The 27378-nt window shown below is 42.8% G+C and overlaps 1 protein-coding gene across 6 annotated transcripts in view; it reads left to right on the plus strand.

Annotated features, from left to right (window-relative positions):
• The window catches only part of RFX4 (regulatory factor X4), a 143459-nt gene that overhangs the window by 78640 nt on the left and 37441 nt on the right, over window positions 1-27378 (plus strand). For all 6 annotated transcript variants that reach the window (XM_042993088.1, XM_042993089.1, XM_042993090.1 and 3 more), the window contains 3 exons: window positions 17331-17431; window positions 19561-19619; window positions 23510-23654. In XM_042993088.1, the coding sequence (XP_042849022.1) occupies window positions 17331-17431; window positions 19561-19619; window positions 23510-23654 (305 nt within the window). The remainder of the gene's footprint in view (window positions 1-17330; window positions 17432-19560; window positions 19620-23509; window positions 23655-27378) is intronic.

The raw sequence follows: 27378 nt of genomic DNA on the forward strand, positions 1-27378 counted from the left end.
ATGGTCAATTTTGTGCCACTTGGAAAGAAGAAACACTGTCTGCATTCAAAGTACAGACTTTGACATATATGTATTTGGGTCAACATTGTTGTTACTAAGTTCTCCTTTGTCTTAGTGCTGTCCACTTAGACTGTTATGGATCAAGATAGATAAATAAGTTTTAAGACTTACTGCTAATGTGTGCTAACCTATTTCACCTTGGATCTCCTATAATTTTTGTTTTTGAATATTGATGCTATGTTATATGATGCCTTGATATTTCTAGCTGCTTTATCTTCAATGTGAACAACAGCTTCATTATGAATTGTGACATCTTCATTGTAAATTGTACTCTTGGCATTATAAAGTCTAATTGAAATTTTTTTTGGCCAACAATTTAGCTTGTCTGATACTAAGATCATTACCTCTATTTTCTCTTTGTTTTCATCTGTCCCAAATGCATTTGCCCATCTTTTTATATTTAACCTTTATAACTTGCTTATATACAGAACCATTTAGAATTTGTTTTATAGTTCAGATTTTTTTCTCTTATTAAAAAGGTCTAGCCCAATTACATTTACTGATACAATAGATACTTTTGTTCTTAGTTCTGTCATTTCATTTTATATTGTTACGTATATGTTTATAGCTGTTTATTTCATTTTATTTTTGAAATTCAGGTTTATTTGGAGTATACTTTATATATAGTAACATTCACCATTTTTAGTGTATACAGCTGATCTTTGAACAACACAGGGACTAGAGGTGCCAAACCCCTGTGCAGTCAAAAATTTGCATATAACTTTTGACTCCTTCAAAGCCCAAGTACTAATAGTCTACTGTTGACCAGAAGCCTTACCAGTAATACAAACAGGCGATTAAACATATTTTTGTCTGCTCTGTGTATTACGTATGGTATTCTTACAATAGAGTAAGAGAGACGAAAATGCTGTTAAGAAAATTACAAGGAATGGGCACCTGGGTGGCTCAGTTGGCTAAGTGTCCAACTCTTGGTTTCGGCTCAGGTCGTGATCTCACAGCTTTGTGGGTTTTAGCCCTGCATTGGGCCTGTGCTGGCAGAATGGAGCCTGCTTGGGATTCTCTCTCTCTCTCTCTCTCTCTCTCTCTCTGTCTCTCTGCCCCTCCCCCCCCCACTTGTGCTATCTCTATGTCTCCCAAATAAACTTTTAAAAAAAGGAAAATCATAAGGAAGAGAAAATAAATTTACTGTATTTATTGAAAATCAATTCATATGTAAGTGTGTTCACTTAGTTCACAAGTTCAAGGGTCAACTGTACGATTGAAACATAGAACAATTTCATCACTTTAAAAACTTTTCTCATGCCCCTCTTATTCCCACTGCCATCGCCTGATAACCACTTACCACTCGGTGTTTGCATGGCATGCCTTTTCCCACCCTGTTACTCTGTGTCTTCATAGTTAGAGTAGATCTCGCGTAGCCAACGTATAGTGTGAGCTCCTGCTTCTTCACCCGGTCTGACAATTCCCAGTTTTAGTTGCTATGTCTAGGCCTTCATATTTAATGTGAATTGCATTTAATGTTATTAATGATATGGTTGATTAAAATTTTCCACCTCGCTAGTTGTTTTCTAGTAGTTCCTTCCGTTTTTATCCTTTTTTCCCGTTTTTGTGCCTAGTTTTAGGTTAATTTTTTAAAAATCGTTCGTTTTATCTCCATAATCAGACTGTTTCTTAGATCTCTTTTAAAAATTGTTTTAGTGGATGCCTCTGGGTTTGTAGATCTTCGTTATTCACAGCCTACCTTTGGGTAGTATCATACTGCGCCTCATGTACTGCGGGGACCTGACAGCAGTCTACCTCCAGTTCATGCTCTCATTTTTTATGCCGTTGCTTTCACACATTTTGGTCTTGTACATGCTCTACACTCACAGGTGTTACTGTTTTTGCTTTAGATAATTCACCTTTGGAGTGGTTAAAGATTCAGAAGACGGTCTTTTAAATTTACTGTCATCCTAGTGATTTCTGAGCCTCATTTCTTTGTATAAAATCCTGGTTTCTGTGTTTGATGAGATTATAATATCCCCCTGCCTGAAGAGTTGTCTAAAACATTTCTAGTATTGCAGGTCTGGTGCTAATGAATCATCTCAGCTTTTGTTGGTCTGAAAAAGTCATTATTTCTCTTTCATTTTTGAAAGATGCTTTCAGTGGGTATGGAGTCCTGGATTCAAAGTTTTCTGTTTGGTTTTATGTTCAGCACTTTAAAGATTTCAACCGTTCATTTTCCGGCTTGCATGTTTACCTTTGTACATCTTTTCTGCTTTGCATACAATGTGCCTTTTTCCCTCTGGCTGCCTTTGGGATTTTCTCTACCTTTGGTTTTAGCTGTTTGAATATGATGTGTCTAGTTAACCCTGCTTGAGATTTTCTGAACTTCTTGGATCTGTTTGCTTTGATGTGTTTCATTATTGTTGGAAAACTCCCTGCCATTATCTTCTGCTCTGTTTTCTCCCTTTTCTCCTTCTGTGATTAAGCTTACATGCATGTCAGACCATTTGACACTGTCCCACAACTGTCTTGGATGCTCTGTTTAACTTTTTTCACTCGTTTTGTGTTTTGGTTAGATTCATTTTTATTGGCCTATCTTCAGGCTTACTGATTTTTTTCTAGCATATGTCGACTTTGCTAATGAGATTGCTGAAGGCATTCTTCACCTCTGTTGCCATATTTTGTTTTCATTTTCTAACATTTCATTTGATGGCTTTTTATTATTTCTGTGTTTCTGCTGAAATTCCTCATCTGTTCATACTTATTGTTTATCCTTTCCATGGGAACCTTTAACATATTAATCATATTTATTTAAAAAAATTTTAGTGTTTATTTTTGAGAGAGAGAGAGAGAGAGAGAGAGCAGGGGAGGGGCAGAGAGAGGGGGCACAGTGGATCTGAAGTGGGCTCTGTGCTGACAGCAGAGAGCCTGACGTGGGGCTCAAACTCATGAACCGTGAGATCATGACCTGAGCTGAAGTCAGACCCTCAGCTCTCTGAGCCACCCAGGTGCCCCAATGATAGTTATTTTAAATTGCCTGTTTGAAGGTTGAACAAGTTAAATTCGGCAGGCTTTTTAGGATCTCAACCCTGTATCTATTTTCAGTCCTTATCTTCAAACTGAGTCTTTAGTGTGTGTAATATAACCTTATTTTACATATAATCTGAGCCAATGAAAAGCTCAGAATGGCTACTAAAATGCATCACAGACCAAAACAAGAGTCTGATCTTAGGTCAGTCCTTATTCATTTGGTAACAAAGGCGATTCCACTTACAGAAAACATACTACCACATTTCAAAGGTTTAAAGTTTCATTAGAAAAATTATACACAGAATAAAAAATATATTTTTCAAGAATAATGGTATTATTTCATTCATCAAATTCATTTAAAACATGAGTTACAGTACAGAAAGAGAAATGACAGCATAGTTGTATACAACCAACTGATCTGCAAAACCAGTCTCTTAAAAACAACACACCATATGGTTTTAATAAAAGGCAACTACAGTTCCATTAAAAAAAAATAAAATAAAAAATAAATAAATAAATTGCCTGTTCGATACTCAGGTTCTCTTCATGCCTTTATCTCTTGAGAGTGGATTCTTTTTCTTTTTAAAATTTGTATTATTTTTATCATTTATTTGTATTATTTTATTTAAAAATATGTATTACTCCAATTTATTGGATCATGGTTGACATACAATGTTATATTAGTTTCAGGCATCCGACACAGTGACTGGGCAGTTCTGTACATTATGCAGCGCTCACCCCAGTAAGTGTAGTTACCACCTGTCACTGTACAATGTTCTTAAGATATTATTGACTATATTCCCAATGCTGTACTTTTCACCCCTGTGACTTACTTGCTTTGTAACTGGAAGTTTGTACATGTTAATGCCCTTCACCTATTTTGCCTATCCTTCCCATACCCCTCCCCTCTGGTGACCACCAGTGTGTTCTCTGTATTTATGACTCTGTTTCTGGTTTTTTATTTGTCTGTTTTCTTTTTCAGATTCCACGTATAAGTGAAATCATATGGTATTTGTCTTTTACTGTCTGTCTTATTTCACTTAACATAATATTCTCTAGGGTCATGCATTTTGTTGCAAATGGCAAAATCTCACTCTTTTTTATGGCTAAGTAATACTCTGTTGTGTATATATACCACATCTTCTTTATTTGTTTATTTATTGATGGACACTTGGGTTGCGTCCATACCTTGGCTATTGTAAATATGCTGCAGTGAACACAGAGTTAGTGTTTTCATTTTGGGTAAACACCCAGCAGTGGAATTTTTTACTGAATTGTGTGGTATTTCTATTTGTAATTTTCTGTGGAATCTCCATACTGTTTTCCACAGTGGTTGCATTAATTTATACTCCCACCAACAGTGCAGAGGGTTCCCTTTGCTACATATCTTCACCAGCACTTTTTAGTTTTTGCTTTTTTGATACTAGCTATTGTGACTGGCATGAGGTAATATTTCATTGTGGTTTTGATTCGCGTTTCCTTGATGATTAGTGATGTTGAACATCTTTTCCTGTATCTGTTGCCACCTGTATATTTCCTTTGAAAAATGTCTATTCAGGTCTGCTTATTTTTAATCGGATTGTCTGATTTTTGGTGTTGAGTTGTATATGTTCTTCACATATTTTGGATATTGACCCCTTATTGGGTATGTCATTTGTAAATGTCTTCCTCCATTAAGTAAGTTGCCTTTTGTTTTGTCGATGGTTTCCTTTGCTGTGCAAAAGTTTATTTTTGCTTTTGTTTCCCTTGTCTGAGGAGACATATCCATAAATGTATTGCTAAGGTGAATGTCCAAGAGCTTACTACCTAGGTTTTCTTTTAGTAGTAATTCAGGTCTCATATTTAGGTCTTTAATCCATTTTGAGTTTATTTTTGTGTAAGTGGTAAGAAAGTAGTCCAGTGTCATTCTTTTGCATGTAGCTGTCTTGTTTCCCCAACACCATTTGTTGAAAAAACTGTCTTTTGCCCATTGTATATTCTTGCCTCCTTTGTCATAGATAAATTGACCATATGAGCGTGGGCTTATTTCTGACTCTCCCTCCTGTTGCATTGATCTATATGTCTATTTTGTGCCGGTACCTTACCGTTTTGATTATTTTAGCTTTGTGTAGTATACTTTAACATCCGGGATTGTGGTACCTCCAGCTTTGTTCTTCTTTCTCAAGATTGCTTTGGCTGTTTGGGATCTTCTGTGTTTCCACACAAATTTTAGGATTATTTGTTCAAGTTCTCTGAAAAATACTATTGGCATTTTGATAGAGATTGCATTCAATCTATAGATTGCTTTGGGTAGTATGGACATTTTAACAATATTAATTCTTCCAGCCCATGAGCATGTGTTTCTTTATATTTGTTTATATTGTGTTCTGCTTCTTCCATTATTGTTTTATAGTTTTCAAAGTACAGGTCTTTCACTTCCTTGGTCAAGTTTATTCCTAGGTATTTTATTCTGTTTTGTGCAATTGTAAATGGAATTGTTTTGTTAGTTTGTTTTTCTGCTACTTCATTATGAGTGTATAGAAATGCAACAGATTTCTGTACATTGATTTTGTGTCCTATAACTTACTGAATTCATTTATTCTAATAGTTTTATGGTGGAATCTTTAGGGTTTTCTATACATAGTATCATGTCATCTGCAAATAGGGACAGTTTAACTTCTACTTCACAATTTGGATGCCTTTTATTTCTTTCTCTCATCTGATTGCTATGGCTAGGATTTCCTGTACTTTGTTGAATAAAAGTGAGAGTGAACATCCTTGTCTTATTCTTGATCTTAGAGGAAAAGCTTTCAGTTTTTCACTATTGAGTATGATGTTAGCTGTGGATTGGTCATTTATGGCCTTTATTATGTTGATGTATGTTTCCTCCAAACCCCACTTTGTTGAGAGTTTTTTTTTTTTTTATCATGAATGGATGTTGAATTTTTCAAATGCTTTTTCTGCATCTGTTCAGGTGTTCATATCGCTTTTATCCTTCATTTTGTTAATGTGATGTGTCGCTTTGATTGGTTTGTGTATACGGAACCACCTTTGCATCTTGGCAATAAATCCCACTTGATCATGGTGAATGATTGTTAACGTATTGTTGAATGTAGTTTGCTAATATTTTGTTAAGGATTTTTGCATCTGTATTCATCGGGGATGCTGGCCTGTAGTTTTCTTTTTTGGTAGTGTCTGTCTGGTTTTGGTATCAGGGTAATGCCTTGTAGAATAAATTTGGAAGCTCTCCTTTCTTTTCTATGTTTTGGAATAGTTTGAGAATAGTAAGTATTAATTTTTCTTTAAATCGCTGGTAGAATTCACCTGTGAAGCTGTCTGACTTTGGACTTCTGTTTTATTACTGATCAACTTCATTACTAGTAATCAGTCTATTCAGATTTTCTGTTTCTTCCTGATCCAGTTTGGGACCATCATATGTTTCTAGGAATGTATCCATTTCTTCTAGGTTGTCCAGTTCGTCGTATAATTTTTTAATAGTTTCTCATAATCGTTTGTTTTTCTGTGATGTCAGTTGTTATTTTTCTTCTTTCATTTTTTAATTTTCTTGAGTCCTCTATCTTTTTTCTTGCTGACTCTGGCTAAAGGTGTCTCATTTTTGTTTACCTTTTTAAAAAAGCACCTCTTTGTTTTATTGATCTATTGTGTTGTAAGTTTCTGTTTCATTTATTTCAACTCTGATCTTTATTCCTTCCTTCCTTCTACTCACTTTGGGCTTTGTCTGTTCTTTTTCTAGTTCCTTTAGGCATAAAGTTACATTGTCTGAGATTTTTTGTTGATGTGTCTTGAGGTAGGCCTGTATCACCATAAACTTCCCTCTTAGAACTGCTTTTGCTGCATCCCACAGATTTTGGACCATTGTAATTTCAGTTTCATTTGTCTCCGTGTTTTTTTTCTAATTCCCTCTTTGATTTCTTCATTAACCTATTGGTTGTTTGGTAGGCATTTTGTTTAGCCTCCATGTGTTTGTATTCTTTCCAGTTTTTTTTCCTTGTAATTGATTTCTAGTTTCATACTTTTATGATCAGAAAATATGCTTAATATGATTTAAATATTAAATTTATTGAGACTTGTTTTGTGGCCTAACATGTGATCTGTCCTGGAGAATGTTCCATGTGCACTCGAAAAGAATGTGTGTTCTGCTGTTTTTATTTTTATTTTTTTGCATTTTTTTAATATGAAATTTATTGTTAAATTGGTTTGTTCTGTTTTTAGATGAAATGTTTTGAATATATCTGTTAAGTCCATCTTGTCTAATGTATTGTTCAAAGCCACTGTATCCTTGTTGATTTTCTGCCTGGATGATCTACCCATTGATGGGATGAAAGTGGGATGTTGAAGTCCCCTACTATTGTCAGTTTCTCCTTTTATGTCAGTTAATATTTGCTTTATGTGTTTAAGTGCTCCTGTGTTGAGTGCATAGATATTTACAATTGTTTTACCTTCTTTTTGGATTGATACCTTTATCATTATGTAATGCGCTTGTTTCCTGTCACAATCTTTATTTTAAAGTCTTTCTTTGTCTGATATAAGTATTGCTACTTTGTTTTATTTTTTCTTTTTTTTCACTCTCATTTGCATGGAATATCTTTTTGTATCCCTTCACTTTCAGTCTGTGTGTATCTTTAGGTCTGAAGTGAGTCTCTTATAGGCAGTGTATGAATGGGTCTTTTTTTTTTTTTTAAATCCATTCAGTCATAGTCGATTCTTTTTCTTAATTTTCTGTGTGTCCTATAATTTTTTATTGACTTCCAAACAGTAGTTAGAAAAGACTGAAGTAAATAGTATTTATGTCTGGAAATAGACACGCCTCTTCCTCTCCTAGCTCTTGATGTAGGGAGTTGAGTCAGCTTATTTAGGCGTTGATTGGGTTTGGGTTTTGTTGTTGCTATGGGTTACCTTCAGTAGACTACCAGATTCTTCTGCGGTACCCTGTGCTTAGGTTGAAAGTTTGTTGGTGGAGTGGGTTCTCATCCTCAGCTTTAGACCCTCCCTGTGTACCTTTCTTACACTTATTGGCCTGTTTGGGGCTGGTATGGAGGTGTGGGGGTTTCCCTGCTGTCCTGGTTTAGTCCCCAGCAGGCTCTGTGTTGCTGGCTCTCAGAGTCGGGCATTCTCCGTGATCCTATCCTGCCCCAGATATGAATCTCTAATAGTCTGAGCCCATGATGATTTCTACCAAGGTTAGAGAGCTTTTTCTTTTTACTTCCCCCACCTGCATTGGGTCTCTTTCTACGCCCACAGTCAACAGTGTTTCCTTCCTCCCGCTGGCCACTTGAGGCTTTTGTTCCATAGGGGAGAGACTGCTGGCTGGCTAGGACTTCACGCTCTCCCTGCAGCCATGGTTGCTCTCCTCCTCCAAGCAGGCATCTTGGCAATATGCTTCCTTCATTCTCCAGGATTCCTCACGAGCACCTGGTGAGGCCTGTGGGGAAGATCTTGTGAATAGGTGTAAACTTCCTTTGCATCTGTGGCTCCCAGAGTTCTTTACTGTCATGCTAGTTCACACTTGGCCCTTAGCAATTTGTCTTAAAAACTGAATTGAATTCTTTTTACCTAGAGATCCTGCTTTCCTCCCTCAGAACAGATGAACCAGTTCCTAAGTCCTTCTCTCTTTGGAGGTGCCTGTCTTTCTGTGCCTTCCAGGCTAGGTGGTTGTGACCTCAGTTGTCTGGTGGGTTCAAGAAAAGTTAGGATTTTGTGGATTATCTGGCTTTCTCTTGTTATGGTGGGAGTGTTGCTTTTTCCAATTTTCCACATTCTAGGTGGAACAGACACATACCTAGATAGGAGCAAAGATTACCTCCCAATGGGATTATAGTCAAATTTTAGTCTTGTGCTTTTCTGCATTTTTGTACTGTTTTAATTAAGACTGGATTATTTTTATAATCATGTGTATACACAGATATACACATATATATCTGAATTTAAAATATGGATAGGATTATAAAAATTATATATATATATATATATATATATATATATGGAAAGAGAGGGAGGGAGGGAGACCCCTATAAGCGTTGAGTTGTTCTTTCTTGTGCATTGTTCAAGTGAACTAGATAGTGACCAAATGTGTACCTTCGTTTTATCATGAGAAGGTACCTCCTGGGGGGGTCAGTAAAAGTATATGCACCGTTATATGAGAGCTTCACATACTTCTGGCACTGTTTAATAGGTGTTACATACATGAAGGGCATCTGTAGTTTGTTATAGAGCATTTTGTGGTGTGCTAATGAAATGCTAACCCTTGCCTCCTTCCCTGTAATTGGCTTGTTTTTATAGATGTAAAAATTGGAGCTTAAGAATTGAAATCACTTTAGTCACTTTAGTGACTGAAATGGCTTTAGTCACCTGCAAATAAATGAAACAGCCATGAGTCAACTATTCATTCTTCATTAAACAATGTCTGTTGATTACTACAACATGCTGGACACTCTGCTGAGTCCTGGAACATTGCATTAAAAGAGAGAAACAAACTCCCTGCCCTGACTGAGCTTCCAGTCTCCCACGAGAGACCAGTTTTTAAAAAAAAGACGTTGTTAACTTGCCAAAGTGACCTTTGACTTATAAATCCAGTGCCTTTCCCATTAAATCAAGAAGAAAAAACTTATTCAAAAGACCAGACTTCATCAGACAGCTGATTTTTCACAATTTTATGAATGCATTCATCCCTGAAACCTGTTTGAGTGTGTTCTATATACCCAGTCCTGTGCTTGGCCAGGGTAGAAATGAGAATTGACTCTAGAGGTTCTCACTAGCTGACGAGCTCAGACCCACCTCTTACCTTCTATCAGTAAAGCATATTGAAATTCAGGTGAACAAGTGGTAATATAGAGATAACCATGAACCATATGCTCTTTTTTTTTTTTTTTTACAGCTTTTTTAATGTATATTTATTTTTGAGAGAAAGCGCATGTGCAAGCAAGCAGGGAAGGGGCAGAGAGAGGGAGATACAGAATCAGAAGCAGGCTCCAGGCTCCAAGCTGTCGGCACAGAGCCCGATGTGGGGCTTGAACTCACGAGCTGTGAGGTCATGACCTGAGCGAAAGTTGGATGCTTGACCTGCTGAGCCACCCAGACACCCCGATATGTTCTTTATTTATAAGAAATGTAGATCATTCTCAAACTTGGACTTTTCACCTCTTGTGACCTCCTAGGTGATCTTGGCATAGTGGTTGTTGTTAATGGTTGGTTTAGCAGAAGTTAGGAAGCACACGCGTGTGTGTGCATGCGTGTGTGTGTGCGTGTGTGTGTGTGTGTGTGTGTGTGTGTGTGTGTGTGTTTAGGGGTGGTGGACCGGGCAGGGAAGATGAGATATCAGAGAAGCCGAGAGAAGACTGAGATACTAGAGCTTTGGAGCCAGACACATCTGGGCTTCAGTCTTGGATTGTCCACATACTTGGTGCATCTCCTTGGACAAATAAAATAACTTCTCTGAGCCTTGATTTCTCACCTCTCTGCTGGGACTAACAATAGTACCTGCTTCGTAGGGTGGATGTGAGGATTAAATAAGAAGTATGTGCGAAAGGTTTAGCACTTGGCACACTGCACTCATTACAAGGCAGCCGCCATTAGCACTGTTGCTGTTGTGCCAGCATCATGGCTGGAGGTCATTCAGAGAGTTACAAGTGTGGAATTAAGATGCAGGAGCAGGGCCGAAGCTGGAGTTATAGATGTGGGAGCCACCTGCACAAAAGGGAGGAGGAGAAGGTGTGACACTGGAGGAGCAGGGCGACCCTGGGAGTGCCAGCCTGGGGAGCGAGATGGAAGAAGGGGACACGGGAAGTCGGCACCGCGCAAAGGGCGGCTCCTCTTCTCCAGCGGCAGGTGATGTCTCCTGGGAAAGGTGCCGTGGGCGGGGAATGGCAAGCCGCCGTCCTTGATGGTCCGGCAGCGAAAGGATGATCACTCCAGACACTTAGCTAAAGTTTGACCTCTGTCAGGAGTGGCCAAATGTTCTGGGAAGTCTTCTCACGTAGAAGTTGGATCCAGTGTGCTCATCACTGATGGTGGTTTTGAACTTTGGCTTTATTACGTGTGCAGTACTTTTGGTTCACTCAGTATTCAGCATTTATTAAGTGCCTCCTGGGTATCAGGCACTCTGCTAGGCACAGGGGGTGCATATACCATTTTTCTTTCATGAAGACATCCTTGGCAACAGTCTTTCCTCATACACCCGCATCCACTCACCAGGGTATCCTGGTTGGCTCTGCCTTCAAAATATTTTAATCTGACTATATTGCATTATTTCCCTGGTTACCACCCCTCATCCAGGCCACTCTCTTGCCTGGATTATTGCAATAACCTTCAAGCAGATCTCCCCCTGCTCTGTCCTTGCCTATCTATACTCCATGTTCATCCCAGGAGCCAACTACTCTTATCAAAACACATGGCGGGCTCAAGAGTGTTGAAATAGTTGGTAGAGCTGGGAGTGTGGGGAGACTGGCAGTTTCAAATCCTGTGGTCAATACTGAACCAACCTGTGAAGTTGGTAGGGGAGGGAGGGAGCAGGCTGCAGTCTGGGGCAGGAGATATCCAGGTTGAGGGAACAGCAGATGCAAAGGCCCTGGTGAGGTTGTCAAGGACCTGAAGAAACAGAAAGGGCACTGGTGCTGTAGGAACTGAGTAAGCTGGTGAGGTGGGGTGGGATGGAGTGGGAGGAGCTGAAGCCAGAGAAATAAAGGTGGGGACAGTGTAGATAGGGTCCTGTGGGGAATATGTCGAAGGTCTGCCCAGCTAGGGATTGGGGGCTATTCACTCATTCATTTCATTTAACAAACATTCCTTATATGCCCACTTGGTGTCAGGTGCTATGCTAATTGCTGAACATACAGTGATAAGCAAAATAGGCACAGTCCCTGCCGTCTGTATTGGAGCATGCAGTCTAGTGGGAAAGATGGATATTAACCAGATAATCACACAAATTAGTGTATAGTTACCAAATGTCACAACTACAAGGTCCTTCAAGGGGAAAAACCAGAGATTCCAGTTTAGTCTAGGGGGCTTCAGAGAAGGTTTTCCTGTGGATGTGACACCTGAGGAGGGGTTGAGTAGGCAAGGAAGGGTTGGATGCTCTTGGATGGAAAGATGCCCAGGTCAAAGGCTCTGAGATGGGAAAGAACAGGGCGGAGGCAAGTGGGGCCGAAATGTAGGTGAAGAGAGAAAATTTAAGGTGAGGCTGGTCTTTGGGGATCATGGTGAGGATTTTGGTTTTTATCCTAAGAATAATGTGAGGGGCACCTGGGTGGCTCAATCGGTTAAGTGTCCGACTCTTGATTTCAGCTCAGGTCATGAGTTTGAGCCCCACATTGGACTCTCCACTGCTGGTGTGGACCCTGCTTGGGATTCTCTCTCTCCCTCTCTCCTCCTCTCTCTGTGCCCCTCCCCTGCTCACACTCTTTCGAAAACAAACAAACAAACAAACAAACAAACAAAGAATGTGAAAGCATTGGGGGGCAGGGGACGGGTGTTTAACCAGAAGGTGAAACAGATCAAAATTGCAAGTGTTTTAGAGAAATCCCTCTCACAATGTGGGGTTGAGGTGGGAAGGTGAGCAGAGCAGGGTAGGCTCTTGTACTTACTTGTAGAAGCTGCTGTAGTGGCCCAGGTGAGAGATGAGGATAGCTGGAAGTAGAGAGAAAAGGGGAAAACTGGATGAGGTTGAGAGGCAACTTGGAGATGAAACCTGTAGTATGTGGTGATAGGAAGAGAGACTATTTAAGTCTCAAAACTAGATACACTAAAAGAGGAACAACCAGCCATTTTAAGTCTCATGGTGTAATGCAGTGGGTGGCACAGGGCCACCTACAAAGTTTTCGTGTCTTAAAAAAAAAATGTAACTTAATTTGATCACCTCTTTAGACCTAACTGCCAGTCTATAAGAAGTATGCAGGATAGATGAACGTGTTAAATGGCACTATAAGGAAGACATGAACCAAATCAGAGTGTGGGACATGACAGGGAACAAATAGCATGATGTTGCTGACAAACCAATGCCGTGAAACAGAGTTTTTAAAAAGTCTTTGGAAATAGAACAAGGCAATGTTTTTGTGCAGTGTGTAGACCGTGTTTGGATCCTGATTCAAAGAGACTAAAAGATATCTCTGAGAGAAATAGAGGAATTTGCGTACCAACTGGGCTTTAGCTAATAGGAATTGCTGTTCATCGTGTCAGGTACACTAATGGCATGGTGGTTTTAAATGTGGCAGTGCATACATACATACATATATAAGGGCATGTTAGAAACACACACGAACTTTTTGAAATCATACATCTTGAATTTGCTCAAAGCATTCCAGACAAGCAAGCATGGCATGTGATAAATTGAACTGGAAAAACGTTGCTAGTTATGGAAGCTGGGTCACAGATTCTTGGAGGTTTATTATACTATTCTATCTTGGGGTATATTTAAAATGTTTTCATAATAAAAAGTCAAACAAAAACTTTATGAAAAGTGGAGTTCCCAATGAAATAGAGAACGTAAGAAAAGAAACCAGTCTGACAGAGAAGTGAGGAGTTCAGTTTGGACGTGTTGAGGTCGATGTGCCTTTGGGATGCTAAATGGAGGGGACCTGTGTGTGGTTGGTCTGGAATTCTGGAGACCTCTGCTCTGGAACTGCGAGAGTGAGTATAGATGGTGACTGAAGCCATGGGCTTCCTGAAGAAGGATGTGTGTGAAGTGAAGGACAGAGGGTGGTACCTTGAAGAAAGAGTGCAGAGAAATAAGAGGGTTTGTTTGTTTGTTTATAATTTACAGCCAAGTTAGTTAGCATATAGTGCAACAACGATTTCAGGAGTAGATTTCTTAATGCCCCTTACCCACTTAGCCCATTCCCCTTCCCACAACCCCTCCAGCAACCCTCAGTTTGTTTTCCATATTTATGAGTCTCTTTTTGTTTTGTCCCCCTCCCTGTTTTTATATTATTTTTGTTTCCCTTCCCTTATGTTCATCTGTTTTGTCTCTTAAAGTCCTCATATGAGTGAAGTCATATGATTTTTGTCTTTCTCTGACTAATTTCACTTAGCATAATACCCTCCAGTTCCATCCACGTAGTTGCAAATGGCAAGATTTCATTCTTTTTGATTGCCGAGTAATACTGCAGTGTATATGTATACCACTTCTTCTTTATCCATTCATCCATTGATGGACATTTGGGCCCTTTCCATACTTTGGCTATTGTCGATAGTGCTGCTATAAACATGGGGGTGCATGTGTCCCTTCGGAACAGCACCCCTGTATCCCTTGGATAAATGCCTAGTAGTGCAATTGCTGGGTTGTAGGGTAGTTCTATTTTTAGTTTTTTGAGGAACCTCCATGCTGTTTTCCAGAGTGGCTGCACCAGCTTGCATTCCCACCAACGATGCAAAAGAGATCCTCTTTCTCCTCATCCTTGTCAACATCTGTTGTTGCCTGAGTTGTTAATGTTAGCCATTCTGACAGGTGTAAGGTGGTATCTCAGTGTTTTGATTTGTATTTCCCTGATGTTTCACGTGTTGGTTGGCCATCTGGATGTCTTCTTTGGAGAAGTGTCTATTCATGTCTTTTGCCTATTTCTTCACTGGATTATTTGTTTTTTGGATGTTGAGTTTGATAAGTTCTTTGTAGATTTTGGATACTAACCCTTTATCTGATATGTAATTTGCAAATATCTTCTCCCATTCTGTCAGTTGCCTTTGAGTTTTGCTGATTGTTTCCTTCGCTATGCAGAAGCTTTTTATTTTGATGAGGTCCCAATAGTTCATTTTTGCTTTTGTCTCCCTTGCCTCCAGAGATGTGCTGAGTAAGAACTTGCTGCAGCCAAGGTCAGAGAGGTTTTTGCCTGCTTTCTCCTCAAGGATTTTGATGGCTTCTTGTCTTACATTTAGGTCTTTCATCCATTTTGAGTTTATTTTTGTGAATGGTGTAAGAAAGTGGTCCAGGTTCATTTTTCTGCATGTCGCTGTCCAGTTTTCCCAGCACCACTTGCTGAAGAGATTGTCTTAATTCCATTGCATATTCTTTCCTGCTTTGTCAAAGATTAGTTGGCCACACGTTTGTGGGTCCATTTCTGGGTTCTCTATTCTGTTCCATTGATCTGAGTGTCTGTTTTTGTACCAGTACCATACTGTCTTGATGATTACAGCTTTGCAATACAGTTTGAAGTCCGGGATGGAGATGCCTCCTGCCTTGGTTTTCTTTTTCAAGATTGCCTCGGCTATTCAGGGTCTTTTCTGGTTCCATACAAATTTTAGGATTGTTTGTTCTAGCTCTGTGAAGAATGCTGGTGTTATTTTGATAGGCATTGCATTGAATATGTAGATTGCTTTGGGTAGGATTGACATTTTAACAATATTTGTTCTTCCTATCCAGGAGCATGGAATCTTTTTCCATTTTGTGTCTTCTTCAATTTATTTCATAAGCTTTCTATAGTTTCCAGTGTATAGATTTTTCACCCCTTTGGTTAGATTTATTGCTAAGTATTTTATGGTTTTTGGTGCAATTGTAAATGTGATCAATTCCTTGATTTCTCTTTCTGTTGCTTCATTATTGGTGTATAGGAATGCAACAGATTTCTGTGCATTGATTTTATATCCTGCAACTTTGCTGAATTCATGATAAGTTTTAGCAGTTTTTTGGTGGAATCTTTTGGGTTTTCCATATAAAGTATCATGTCATCTGTAAAGAGTGGAAGTTTGACCTCCTCCTGGCCGATTTGGATGCCTTTTATTTCTTTGTGTTGTCTGATTGCAGGGGCTAAGACTTCCAATACTATGTTGAATAACAGTGGTGAGAGAGGACATCCCAGTCTTTTTCCTGACCTTAGGGGGAAAGCTCTCAGTTTTTCCCCATTGAGGATGAAATTAGTGTTGGGTGTTTCACATATGGCTTTTGTGATCTCGAGGTATGATCCTTCTATCCCTACTTTCTTGAGGGTTTTTATCAAGAAAGGATGCTGTATTTTGTCAGATGCGTTCTCTGCATCTATTGAGAGGATCGTGTGGTTCTTGTCTTTTCTTTTATTGATGTGATGAATCACATTGATTGTTTTGCAGATATTGAACCAGCCCTGTATCCCAGGGATAAATCCCACTTGGTCACGGTGAATAATTTTTTTAATGTACTGTTGGATCTGGTTGGCTAATATATTGTTGAGGATTTTTGCATCCATGTTCATCAGGGAAATTGGTCTATAGTTCTCCTCTTTAGTGGGGTCTCTGTCTGGTTTTGGGATCAAGGTAATGCTGGCTTCATAGAAAGCGTTTGGAAGTTTTCCTTCCATTTCTAAGAGGGTTTATTTTTAAGGAGGGACATGTGTGGTGAAAGGAAGAGGTGGGATATCCTGGAGAAGGGGCGGTAAGTGATGTGGGGTTCCTGAGGAGGCAGGAGGGGATGACACGGAGTTGGCCCTTGATTCTGTCAGAGTGGCCGGAGAGGAGAGCTGTGTTGTGGTGGAATCCTGGAAAGTTCTCCCTTTGCCGCTGTGTTCCCTGCAATGTGGGAGTGGTGCCCACAGCTGGTGGAGGGTGTGCAGGTGGGTGGGAGGGTCTTGGAGAAGGTTGGTGAAGAAGTGCAGAGTTAAAGAGTGAGAAGCCTGGGGGGACTGCCTTGGGAGGAAGTTGGTGATCGGGGTCTGACAGGAGAGTCCATGGGACACCGCGAGAGCAAGGTAGGCAGTGTTGCCGGGGGGGTGAGGATGGTGTGGGCGCTCAACACGGGCTCTGAGGTCCCCGTGGCGGCCATGCCAGAGGAGGACTCCATGGACAATGCGTGACCCAGCCCATTGTGTTCACAGTGAGAGCCTGAAAGTGGCGCACAAGGTCTCCCAGATTCTCATCTCGTGCTGCAACCTGCTGTCCCCTCACCCTTCACCCCCTTCCCCCAAACAGCCGTGGGCTCTCCACATCAGATATGGTTTCAAGGTCAGGGATGTTTGTCAGGGCAAAGACAGGCTGTTGCTTCCCGGTTCCTGCCGAGTGGCCAGAGGCCGGGGCAGCCAGAGCTGGGCTGGGTGGGCCAACGCTTGGGCAAGACTGTCAGCAAAACAGTGTTCCCAGGCTCATGGCCCCCTGTCTGCACCATCTTGCTCAGAGTCCAGGCACCATGTCTCCTGGTGGCCACCGTGGGCACTATGCATGCCCTGCTCAGACGCACCAGTGCTCGGTGGGGCTTGGGCCACCCGTCCTGCCCCTGAGGTTACTGCTCCCAGTGACACTGGTGCAGCCAGGACACCACCAGGGGAAACCAAACCCTGTCCGGGCCTATCGGGAGGACTAGGCAACACACAGAGGCACTTAAAATGGATCATTTCTCTTTCTAGCTTAACTCAGGTGATCCGAAAGTTTGCCAAGCAGCTGGATGAGTGGCTAAAAGTGGCTCTCCATGACCTTCCAGAAAATTTGCGAAACATTAAGTTTGAATGTAAGTACTGACTTTGGGAGCTGAGGGAAGGGAGAACAACATTTTAGTGCCAAACGTTTTACATAGGTTGTTAACAAGGTAATAACAACAACAGCTATCATTTACTGTTTACAAAGCACCAAGTACTAAGCCTAGCGCTTTTCCTGCATTAACTCACTCCATCCTCACAGGAGGTTTATTACAGGTGGCACCTTTCTCCTTTTGTGGAAAATAGAACAGGCTTAGAGAGGCGGTAAGTAGCAAAGGCAGGATTTGCTCCCGGGTCTGTCTGTTGACACCAAAGTTTCTGCTCATCACTGCCATCTCCTCTCATTAATCCTCATGCCTCCTCTGTGATGTAGGGAACAGTATCCCTATCCTGCAGATGAGGCTCCGAGAGGCAAAGAAACCTCCCCAAAGCCACACGGCCATGCAGCTGGTGAGAAGGGGCCAGGAGTCAAACTCAGGTCTGTCCGACCCCAAAATTCGGAGATTTCCCAGAATCCCCTGCCCCCAAAATGGTGGTAAGAGGGGACAGAAAACCGCTTCAGGGCTTCACATATTCAATTCTCTGCCTAATGAGAAAGCCAAATTAATATTTCTCCTACGGGGATTAGGACTGTGATTTTTTTTTTTTTCTGCTAAGCATCACCAGCCATTCTGTATCATTAGTTTTGCCTGAGAAAACTGGTCCTATTTCGCTTTCTCGATTTTTCTGTACTTGTGGGAAGACTCATGTGCTATTAAACAAAGATGATATGATTTTAAGCAAAACAAAGTTTTAAGATATGTTTCTTAAAGCACCATTTGAATACAGCTTGCCATTCTTGCCCGGAATAAGTGCCAGCAAGGAAAATGAAGGCGATCAAATTACCCTCTCTCTGCAGGCAAAGGGAGCCCTTTGAGACATGCTTTGAGGCCGCCTGCAGTGCCCATCACCTATTGATAAAGCCTGCTTTATTTCGCAGCCCTCAGTTCTTTTCTCTTCGTGAGCACTAAATTCCACATCACAAAGTTAAAGAAAAAGTAATTAAGGAGAAGGATTAACGATTGATCGGTCTGGAAAATTAGAAGTTCATCTGTGCCCCGAGCCCCCCCCCCACACTCCATTCCTCCACCCCACGCCCTATTTTTCAAACCAAGCTGGCTCTGAGTACAAATTAGAATAATCCCAGGGAAATTTCTGTTTCTTGACCAGTTCAGAAATTAATGAGAAGAATGCCCTGCACCCGTTTTAATTGTGCTGACCAAACAAACCTGTTGAAAGTTGGCAGCCTGGAGTTCTGTTGGGCCCTCCACCTGTGGGTGCCTGCAGGAACCCGCTCTGCCCAGGGAACCTCGGGTGCACTTGGACAATGTGCAAGGAGGGGAAACACACGCCATTCCAGACAGCTCTGCAGGAATGAAGACCTGGGACTGGGACGTGGCTTCCCTGCTGTCCTGAAATCTGCAGATTTAAGATCACCCCACTTGAAACCATCAGCTATATACTCTCTCTCTCTTTATCTCTCTCTATATGTATATAATATATATATATATATATATATATATATATATATATATATATATATATATATACTATATCACTATAGTAAACAGGATCATCAAAACATGCAAATAGATCATGGAGATCATTTGATAAAAATGGCTGATTATGAACGCAAAGCCACATTCAAGGTGCAGCCCAGGATTTCATCCTAAAAGCGGCCCCTAGTGCCACACACCACTGAGGCTCAATCAGGTTTCCCTATTAGATATACTAGTTTTACAGGGCCCTCTTCAAAGCTTCCTCTCGATCCCAGCAATTATTTATGGGGAGAAGTGATGGAGCTTGCAATTAGCGAAATGAAAGACAAGTAAATAATTGCTTTTACTCACGGTTGATTGACACCACTATTTCTCACACCTGCCAGTGTGGCAGGCTGGTGACTTTGAAATATGTACCCCAAATATCGCCATTTTAGGGAATAGTTGTCCGCATGGGAGAACAAAGAATCAAATGCAGGGTTTTGCCAGTGGGTGCATAAAATGGGGTTGGACCATGAGACAAATTTAGGGAAATAAGCTACTTTTTGAAACCTGTCCCTGGAAAATCCGTGGTGGGACCATACAGCATGCCAATATTTTAAGCTAATGCTTTTCTCTTGCAGTGTCGAGAAGGTTTTCCCAAATTCTGAGACGGCAGACATCACTGAATCATCTCTGCCAGGTATGTGTCCTGTGTCATGTGTTCTAATGACCACGAAGTCATTGCAAATGGGAGACAAATCATGAAAACAACTCCTGAGAGGATCTGTCAGGGTATGGCTGTTTAATAGTTTAATACAGTACAGTAGGTGCTTGATACACTCCTACTGTTACCTTTAATTTCTACTGATAAAGAATAAAAACATTAGGCAGTCACTAAATAGTTGAGACTAATACACAAAATAATTTCTGATGTCAGTTGCCCCTTAACCCTTCAGACATATTCTCTGGTGCCCAAGCTTGCGTTTCCCTTCAGTAAATCGGGATTTCTCAGCCACCGTTGACATCTGAGACTGGATAATTCTTTGCTGTGGGGAGTCGTTTTGTGCACTGGAGATAATTTAGTAGCATCCCTGGCCTCCACCCGCACCCGAGTGCCCAGATGCCAAAAGCACCACCCACCCCCAGGTACCACCCTGGTTGTGACAGTCAGGAATGTCTCCAGACACTGCATCCCCCCAGTTGTGAGCCACAGAGAGAAATGATGCAAACAGATAAAGAGCATGATTTGTTTGTTACGTATGTGTCATTCAGAAGAGTTCAAAGCCTGTACACAGTATGTTAAGTATTTGCCCACTTTTATTTATTTTTTCCAGATTTTTGTTCTTTTTAGCACAGAAGTGACATATGCTTACTATAAAAAATTCAAAAATAACAAAAATGTGTACAATGAAATGTGGAAGAGCCCACTCTTAACTCCTTAGTTGTAACTTGATGGTATAAAACCTTGCGTTTGTACCTTAAGTTTGTACCTTAAGGAGGGGAATCTTAGTCTATTAAGGCAGCCTGTAAACATTCATTAAAATATCAGTGATCTCAGGGGCACCTGGGTGGCTCAGCCAGTTAAGCTTCTGACTGGGTTCAGGTCATGATCTCACAATTCCATGGGTTCAAGCCCCGCATCCAGGCTCTCTGCTGTCAGCATGGAGCCTGCTTGGGATCCTCTGCCCACCCCCATCCCCCGACCTCACTCTGCCCCTCCCCTGCTCATGCTCGCTCGCGCTGTCTCTCTCTCTCTCTCTCTCTCTCTCTCTCTCTCTCTCTCTCTCAAAAATACACAAACATTAAATTTAAAAAGAAATATCAATGATCTTAAAGCAGAAGGGGCAAACTGGTGGCTGCAGATGGGCCCTCAGGTGGGTGGTTTGCATGTGTTCCAAACTTGTTTTTACTTCCTTATTAAAAGTTGAAACCGGGAGATGATAGCAAAACAGCCCTAGCACCACATTTCTGAGGTCAGGGATCAAGTGGATGGGCTGAGCTCCCCAGCAGGCACTGTGCTCCCTGTCAGCCCCACTTCCTCTCATACTTGGCTGGCCCACCTCACTCACACTGTCACTTGCCTGCCCTCTCTGTGTTGGGTTTGCCTCCTCTCCCTTATACTGCTTGTTCTGGGTTGGTGCCAGTTATTCAAGGTCAAGGTTGAAGGAAGGGGTTTCTGCTTAGAGTGGCCTGAAGGAAGCCTCCCGGCCAGGACCGCGAAAATACAAAACTACACCCACAAGCACTCACTCTTCCTGCCCTGCCCCTGGTGTAAAAGGCACAGTGGGTGGTTTGAAAACCAGAGGGAAACGCTTCTGTGTTTCTGCTGCCTGGGAGAGAGGCCATACCTGGGCACTGTTCAGGATGGGGCAGAGGCTGACAGATTAGTGGGATTTGGGAGAGAAAACAAATATTGGCAAAATAGAAAAACACTGCCATATGTCCAAGGGTGTGTGCCTTCTGGTTCTTTCCCCAGCTTGGAAGAGCTGGGCTTGGGATGTATCAGAGAACTAGGCATGGCTTTGGTGCCTCCCTCCTCAGCTCAGACAGTTTAGGAAAGCCTTTGACCCTTTAATGCACGCATAGGTAAAAACATCCGTATCTGTACCTACAGCCATCTGCACACACATGTGCACTCTCCCCACTTCCCACACAGACAGTGCATATTTTAATTCGTATAAATGCTACCTTTCCGTCTTCACAGGACAGCGCTCAGACACATTTCTGGATCGCCCAAAGGAACTGGGGCTGGTGATAGGAATGAAACACCATCGAACATCTTAACTAACATGCCAGCGAGCTTTCCTAAACACATACAAGTAACACTTAAACCCAGGCTCTAAATACCCAGGCCCTTTCAGATACACTAAGCAAGCAACTTGGCATTCCTAGCTCAACGGTTCATTCCACAAAGTCTTTTGAGTGCCTACTGTATGCCAGACACTGTGTTTAGTGATACTTGCCCTCAGCAGAAAAACAAAAACAAAAACATTTAAACAAAAACCAATTAAAAGTGATAAGTGTTATGAAGGAAACAAAGTGGAAATAGAGAGTAATGGAGCATGTAAGTCCAATTTAGATAGAGTGCTTAGAGAAGGCCTGTCCGTGGGTGTGACATTTCAGTTGTGACGTGATGGCAGGGTGAGAGAAGAAACCTCTAGCTGGCAGGGATGCCATGTGCCACGGCCCTGATGTGTCCCTGCCTCACCACAAAGAGAACAGATCCAAATAACAGCAGCTCCTTTATTGAGTTCTTACCCCCTAAACTGTGCCCTTTGCAAACATTATCTCAGGGAAGGTTCCCTGGTGGTCTAGTGGTTAGGATTTGATGCTCTCTCAAACGTTATCTTAAGGAGTCCTCAAACGGCAGCCCTCCTTAAGAGGCAGACACTAGGACATCTCCATTTTATAGATCAGGAAACGGAGATGAATCTGTTAGCCTGCCCCAAATCAGTCAGTTGGTTAGCAGCAAGGCCAGGATTTGAACTAAGTATATTTTAGTCCAGAATACCAGACCGTTACATTTAGTTGCTTTGATTATCATTAGAGACTAACCCAACTCATATATTCATATAGTTTAGGCCTCTGACCTTCAAAGAGTTCTGCAGTGATTTAAGCAGGAGTTTACTTGTCCTTGGACAGTTTGGGGGTAAAAGGGGTTGTCAGTATTTACCTTTGTCTGGAAATTCACAAGCATTAAGAGACTTTTAATGTCCATTGTGTATTGGAAATCTTTTGTTTTCCATTTTATAAAGACATTTTTTTTAAATATGCAGGTGAAGGAGATGATTCTGGAAATGTTTCTTTTATCAGTATTGTTCCAACTCGGTGGTTCCAAATATTGTTCCAACTTGCAAATTTAAGTTTTCCAGTCATGTGGGTTTGCTGAGGAAACCACAGGTTAAGCCTGTGCTGGAGCATGTGCATGCATGCACATGAACGTGCACACACACACACACACACACCACATACATACTAATAAGCAACTGAGTCTTAAGGTGTTGTCTCCCTTTCCTTCTCTCTCAGTTATTCATACTTGTTTTCATCACTATAGTTACCTAAAAACCAAAAAGCAAAAATAGAAAGCCAGACCATAAACTGCTTCAGAATGCATTCATATGAAAAACACACATTATAAAATTTGGGGGATTAAAGCTACCATAGGCCCACGGGTAGCAGGTCCATTCCCAGGTCTGAGCCCATTGCTTCTCAGGCACTGGAGACACATCATTAAGCACAGAGCTCCCATCCCACAGGCTTACATCAGAAGGCTGACAGATCTCTGGGCTTCATCCCATTGTTCCCCAGGGGTCAAGACCAAAGGGACTGGGAACAGCAGGGTTTGGTCTAGCCTAGGCCACCCTGGAGTAATGTTTTATAAAGAAAAGAAAAGAGAGCCACAAGGGAAAAGAGTGTATGGGTCTTCTGAGTTATGGGCTTATCTGCTGATTTCCTGAAATTGAGTTTTCCTTAGTTAATTTCAAGGTAGTTTGCAAAATACCATATTCAGATTCATTAAAAAGAAAATAACATGCAGGGGTTTTAACCTAACAACCCATGAGCTAATGAGTTGATTGGATTGGATTATAGGCATCTCGGACAGTAATCCACAGCGCAGACATCACATTCCAAATGCTAGAAGACTGGAGGAACGTGGATCTCAACAGCATCACCAAGCAAACCCTCTACACCATGGAAGACTCCCGCGACGAGCACCGGAAACTCATCATCCAATGTAAGATGTTCCACCAAGGATTGTGTCTTTTCTGGTTTTGTTTTTAAAAGAAAGAAAGAAAGAAAATGTATCTTGGTAAATATTTAAGTGAGAGTCCCACCCTGTCCTTCCCCCTAGGATCCCTTCCCTCTTATTGTTCCTGTTAAATGGGTCAGCCCAGATGGGAGGGCTAATTGATTTAAAAGGACATGTGTCAACATTGCTGGGCAAAAGGGGGCCTGGTCCAGTTGGGCAGCACACAGTGTTATGCAAAAGGCTCCGGATGTGACCCTTCGGTGCCAGAAATAGTTCCATAGGTGGCATACAAAAATGAGAACAAAAGCTTGTTGTCTGTCTGAGTGTATGTCAGCCTGGAGGCAGACGGGCTGCCTGTTTTTCAGCAGAGGGTCAGTCAGCTCACCTATTGGCAGGTGAACCTTTCAATCACAGTAAATGTTGGAGAAGGAATGGATGGTGGTTTACCTCTGTGCATATACGTTCACGTCCCTGTGGACCAAGACTGGAGGAATACCGCTCCTCGTGTTCTCTGGATAAGGTCAGGTTGGTTGTTCTTAGTAGTGGAGGACTTGAGGAGGCCAGAGACCATGACCGCAGTCAGCACATCTCTGCTGTTCCTCAAACGCCCCCACAGCCTGCTGCCCAGGGCATCCTGCACCCGGCCGCCCCAGATGGGGGTCTACTGGCAACTTCCTCAGTGCTCAGCCTTCCTTTCTCATGCCTCTGGAGGAGAGGAGTATGGAACGGTGAGTCCACACTCCTCCCACCAGCTCTCAGGAAGGTGGGTGCTGAGTATGGCTGGAGGTGGGGTGGATGTGACAGCTGGGGTGCTCTTACCTTCCGAGTGGGGTGAGGCCCCAGATCCTGACAGTACATTATTCAGGAAGCTGCACAGTGGCTGTGTCCCGAGAAGAGGGGTCTGTTCTCCCAAGAGCCCCACGCCCCTCAGATTTCCAGTATATGCCTTCTGTATGTCCTCTTGAGGGAAAGTTCTTCAGCCAGCCTAAGCATGTGGCGTTTATAAACAAGGAAGTTCCTCTTAGGGGCCTCTTTCCCACTGAGCCCTTTTCAAAAGCACCTGGAATGGCTGAAACCTGAACCCCTTGGACCTTCCCTAGGGCTTCTTCCCCAGAGCTCCATGGACACTGTCCCATCTTCCACAGCAGCCCCCAGCCTGCTTTCCCCTGGTAAGAGCTTTAGAGATGCTCCCGAAAATAATGACTGAGCTCACGGACTGCCTAGTCTGTGTCAGACCTACCACACTCGGGATCTCATTAATTCTGTACATCAGCCCATGGGGAAGATACCCACCACCCCCGTTTTACAGAGGACCAGACTCAGTCCCAGAGAGTGGTCAGCCTCACCCCAGGCCACAGGGCTGCGCTCAAACCTGCGTGTCACCACCACGTACTGGTGTTGCCCACTGGGAAGAGCAGAGGAGACAAAATGATGAGATATGGGCAAGTCCCAGAAGCTGCAGGGTCTTTCCAAGTTCTTGCGATCATGCCTCCTGTTCTGTTTGTCCCTATTGCCCGCTACAAGGCCAATGGAAAGCACTGGTGTCTGCCCCCTAACAGCACTAGCCGTACCCCTGATCGTTGTGTCCCCAGGGTCTCGTCCCAGGCCAGCCATGGACAGGTGCCAGTAATGTCTATGCAGGACCAAACAGATGAGCAGAAACCCAGAATGATACGACTCCCAACAGCATGAGACCCCGCTGTCTTCCCCACTCAGCACCTTTTGTGGAGGAAAACAAAGGGGAAATGCTTAGGGGAAAGTCACCATCACTTGCTTTGGGGACCAGGCTCTGAGCCTTTGCTGGAGCCCCTCGGATGTTACTGCAGTGTCTCCAAGAAGGAACTTTGGGGAGTTTTCTCTTCAAGTTCTCTTAGGCCCGGGATCGAACGGTACCTTTTAGACCCATGAGCATACTCTTCTTCTAATGGAAGGGGGTGACGAGGTTCAGTCCACCTAGCTGGTTCTTGCTGAATGCCTGTCCTGGGCCAGGCACTGTGTTAGAAGCTGGACAAAAAGCAGTGAATAATATGGATACTGCCCTTCCCATGTAGAGCTTAGAGCTAATGGCCAATCAGAAATCAAACAAGTAATTTACGAATGGTTGAACGTTTCCAAAGAGGACATGCCATATGATGCAGTGCCTGGAACAGGGGGGATTGAGCAAGGCCACCAGCCCTCAAGGCAGGTGGCCTGGCACACAAGCGTCATCCTGCAACTCCCACCAGACAACTGAGAAGTAAGTTCCTGAACACAGCTGTGTGCTGCACCAACGGTGTGTGTGCATCAACCTTTCCTTACAGCTAGTTGTCAAACCTACACATTCCTGCTTTAGGGGGGTTTCATCACCTCTGTGAATCAGGCCCTGCCTGGGAAGGCTCCCCTTAATTCACAAGTGCACATCAGGACTTGGGCAGACTGATGAGAATAACTGTGGTAAGAGCAGACAGTCGGGGTGCCCAGCAGACCTTGATTCAAACCCTGGCTCCAGTGTACTGTGACCCTGGCTTCCAAGTCTCTGACACGGGGACAATGTGGGGGGATTAAATGGGGCAGCATGCGCACCGTGTGGGTGCCTGGCACACAGCGTGGAGCCGGTACAGTGGCAGGGTTAGGAGGCGAGCGTCGAGTCAGGCTGTGTTTGAAACCTGCCTCTCCTATTCGCTAGCTGTGAGACCTGCAGAAAGTTACTCACCTCCGAGTGCCTCCACTTCCTCATCTGTAAAATGGGAGGTAGAAATCATACCTGCCTTCTCGGGTTGTTCATCCGTTCATTCAACAAACATTTGAGCAACTGCTGTATCACATTCTCGAGGTTGCTGTAGGTGGGGTGAGAGTGTCCGTGTCATTAGGGAAGTGCCTGGCACACAGCAAGAACCCTGTAAATGTCAGCCGCAAGCATTTGCCTCACCACCTGCGAGGTGACAGTGCTATCAGGAGAACGGGAACATCAGGGAAGTCAGAGGCATGGGCTCCAGTCCCTGCTCTGGCCCTCACTTACCCTTTGCCTTGGAGGGGTCACTTAATCTCATTGGGACATAGCTTCCTCGTCCATAAGAGGACGCAGATACCAATTCAGCGGACTTCTCATTCAGCCCCTTCTCGTTCTAAACTGTCTGGATCTCCTGGCCCCGGCAGCTGACCTCCGTGGCAGTCCTCAGCTCAGGAAAATGGAATGCATTGGCCAGGCCCACAGAATGGGACGACGGAAACTGCCCAGGCAAATTTAAAACTGTAGAAACATGTGGGTCTGAATGCATGGTTTGGTTTACTGAGCTCCACATGTAAAAACAAACAAACAAAAAACAAACAAACAAACAAAAAACCCAAACCACAGAAACGGCAATCAGAAGAGATGGTCCAAACCACAGCAGTGTTTCTGTTTTCTGCTGACTTCACCAATCACACAGCCCTTCCAGACTCAGTTACCTGACATGCAGCTGAAGACAGGTTATCAGTGGTGCAATGGTCCTCCTGTTACTAGTGCAGAAACTAAGGGCGTGGAGATTGTCTCCTTTATGCTGTGAACAATGAGTAAGCATCTGCTACATGCCAAGCTCCGAGAGGCTGGTTAGAGCTATTTGCCCAACGTAGCTGTGGTTCAGAAGCCCTACCATGAGGCAGAGAGCAAGGGAGCTGCAATGTCTGTGCCCGTTCGTGCAAGGAAGCACGTCCTGGATAACGGCTGTGTGAGGCTAGGGACGGCCTCAGC

The sequence above is a fragment of the Panthera tigris genome, chromosome B4, assembly GCF_018350195.1.
Source record: "Panthera tigris isolate Pti1 chromosome B4, P.tigris_Pti1_mat1.1, whole genome shotgun sequence".
NCBI lineage: Eukaryota > Metazoa > Chordata > Mammalia > Carnivora > Felidae > Panthera > Panthera tigris.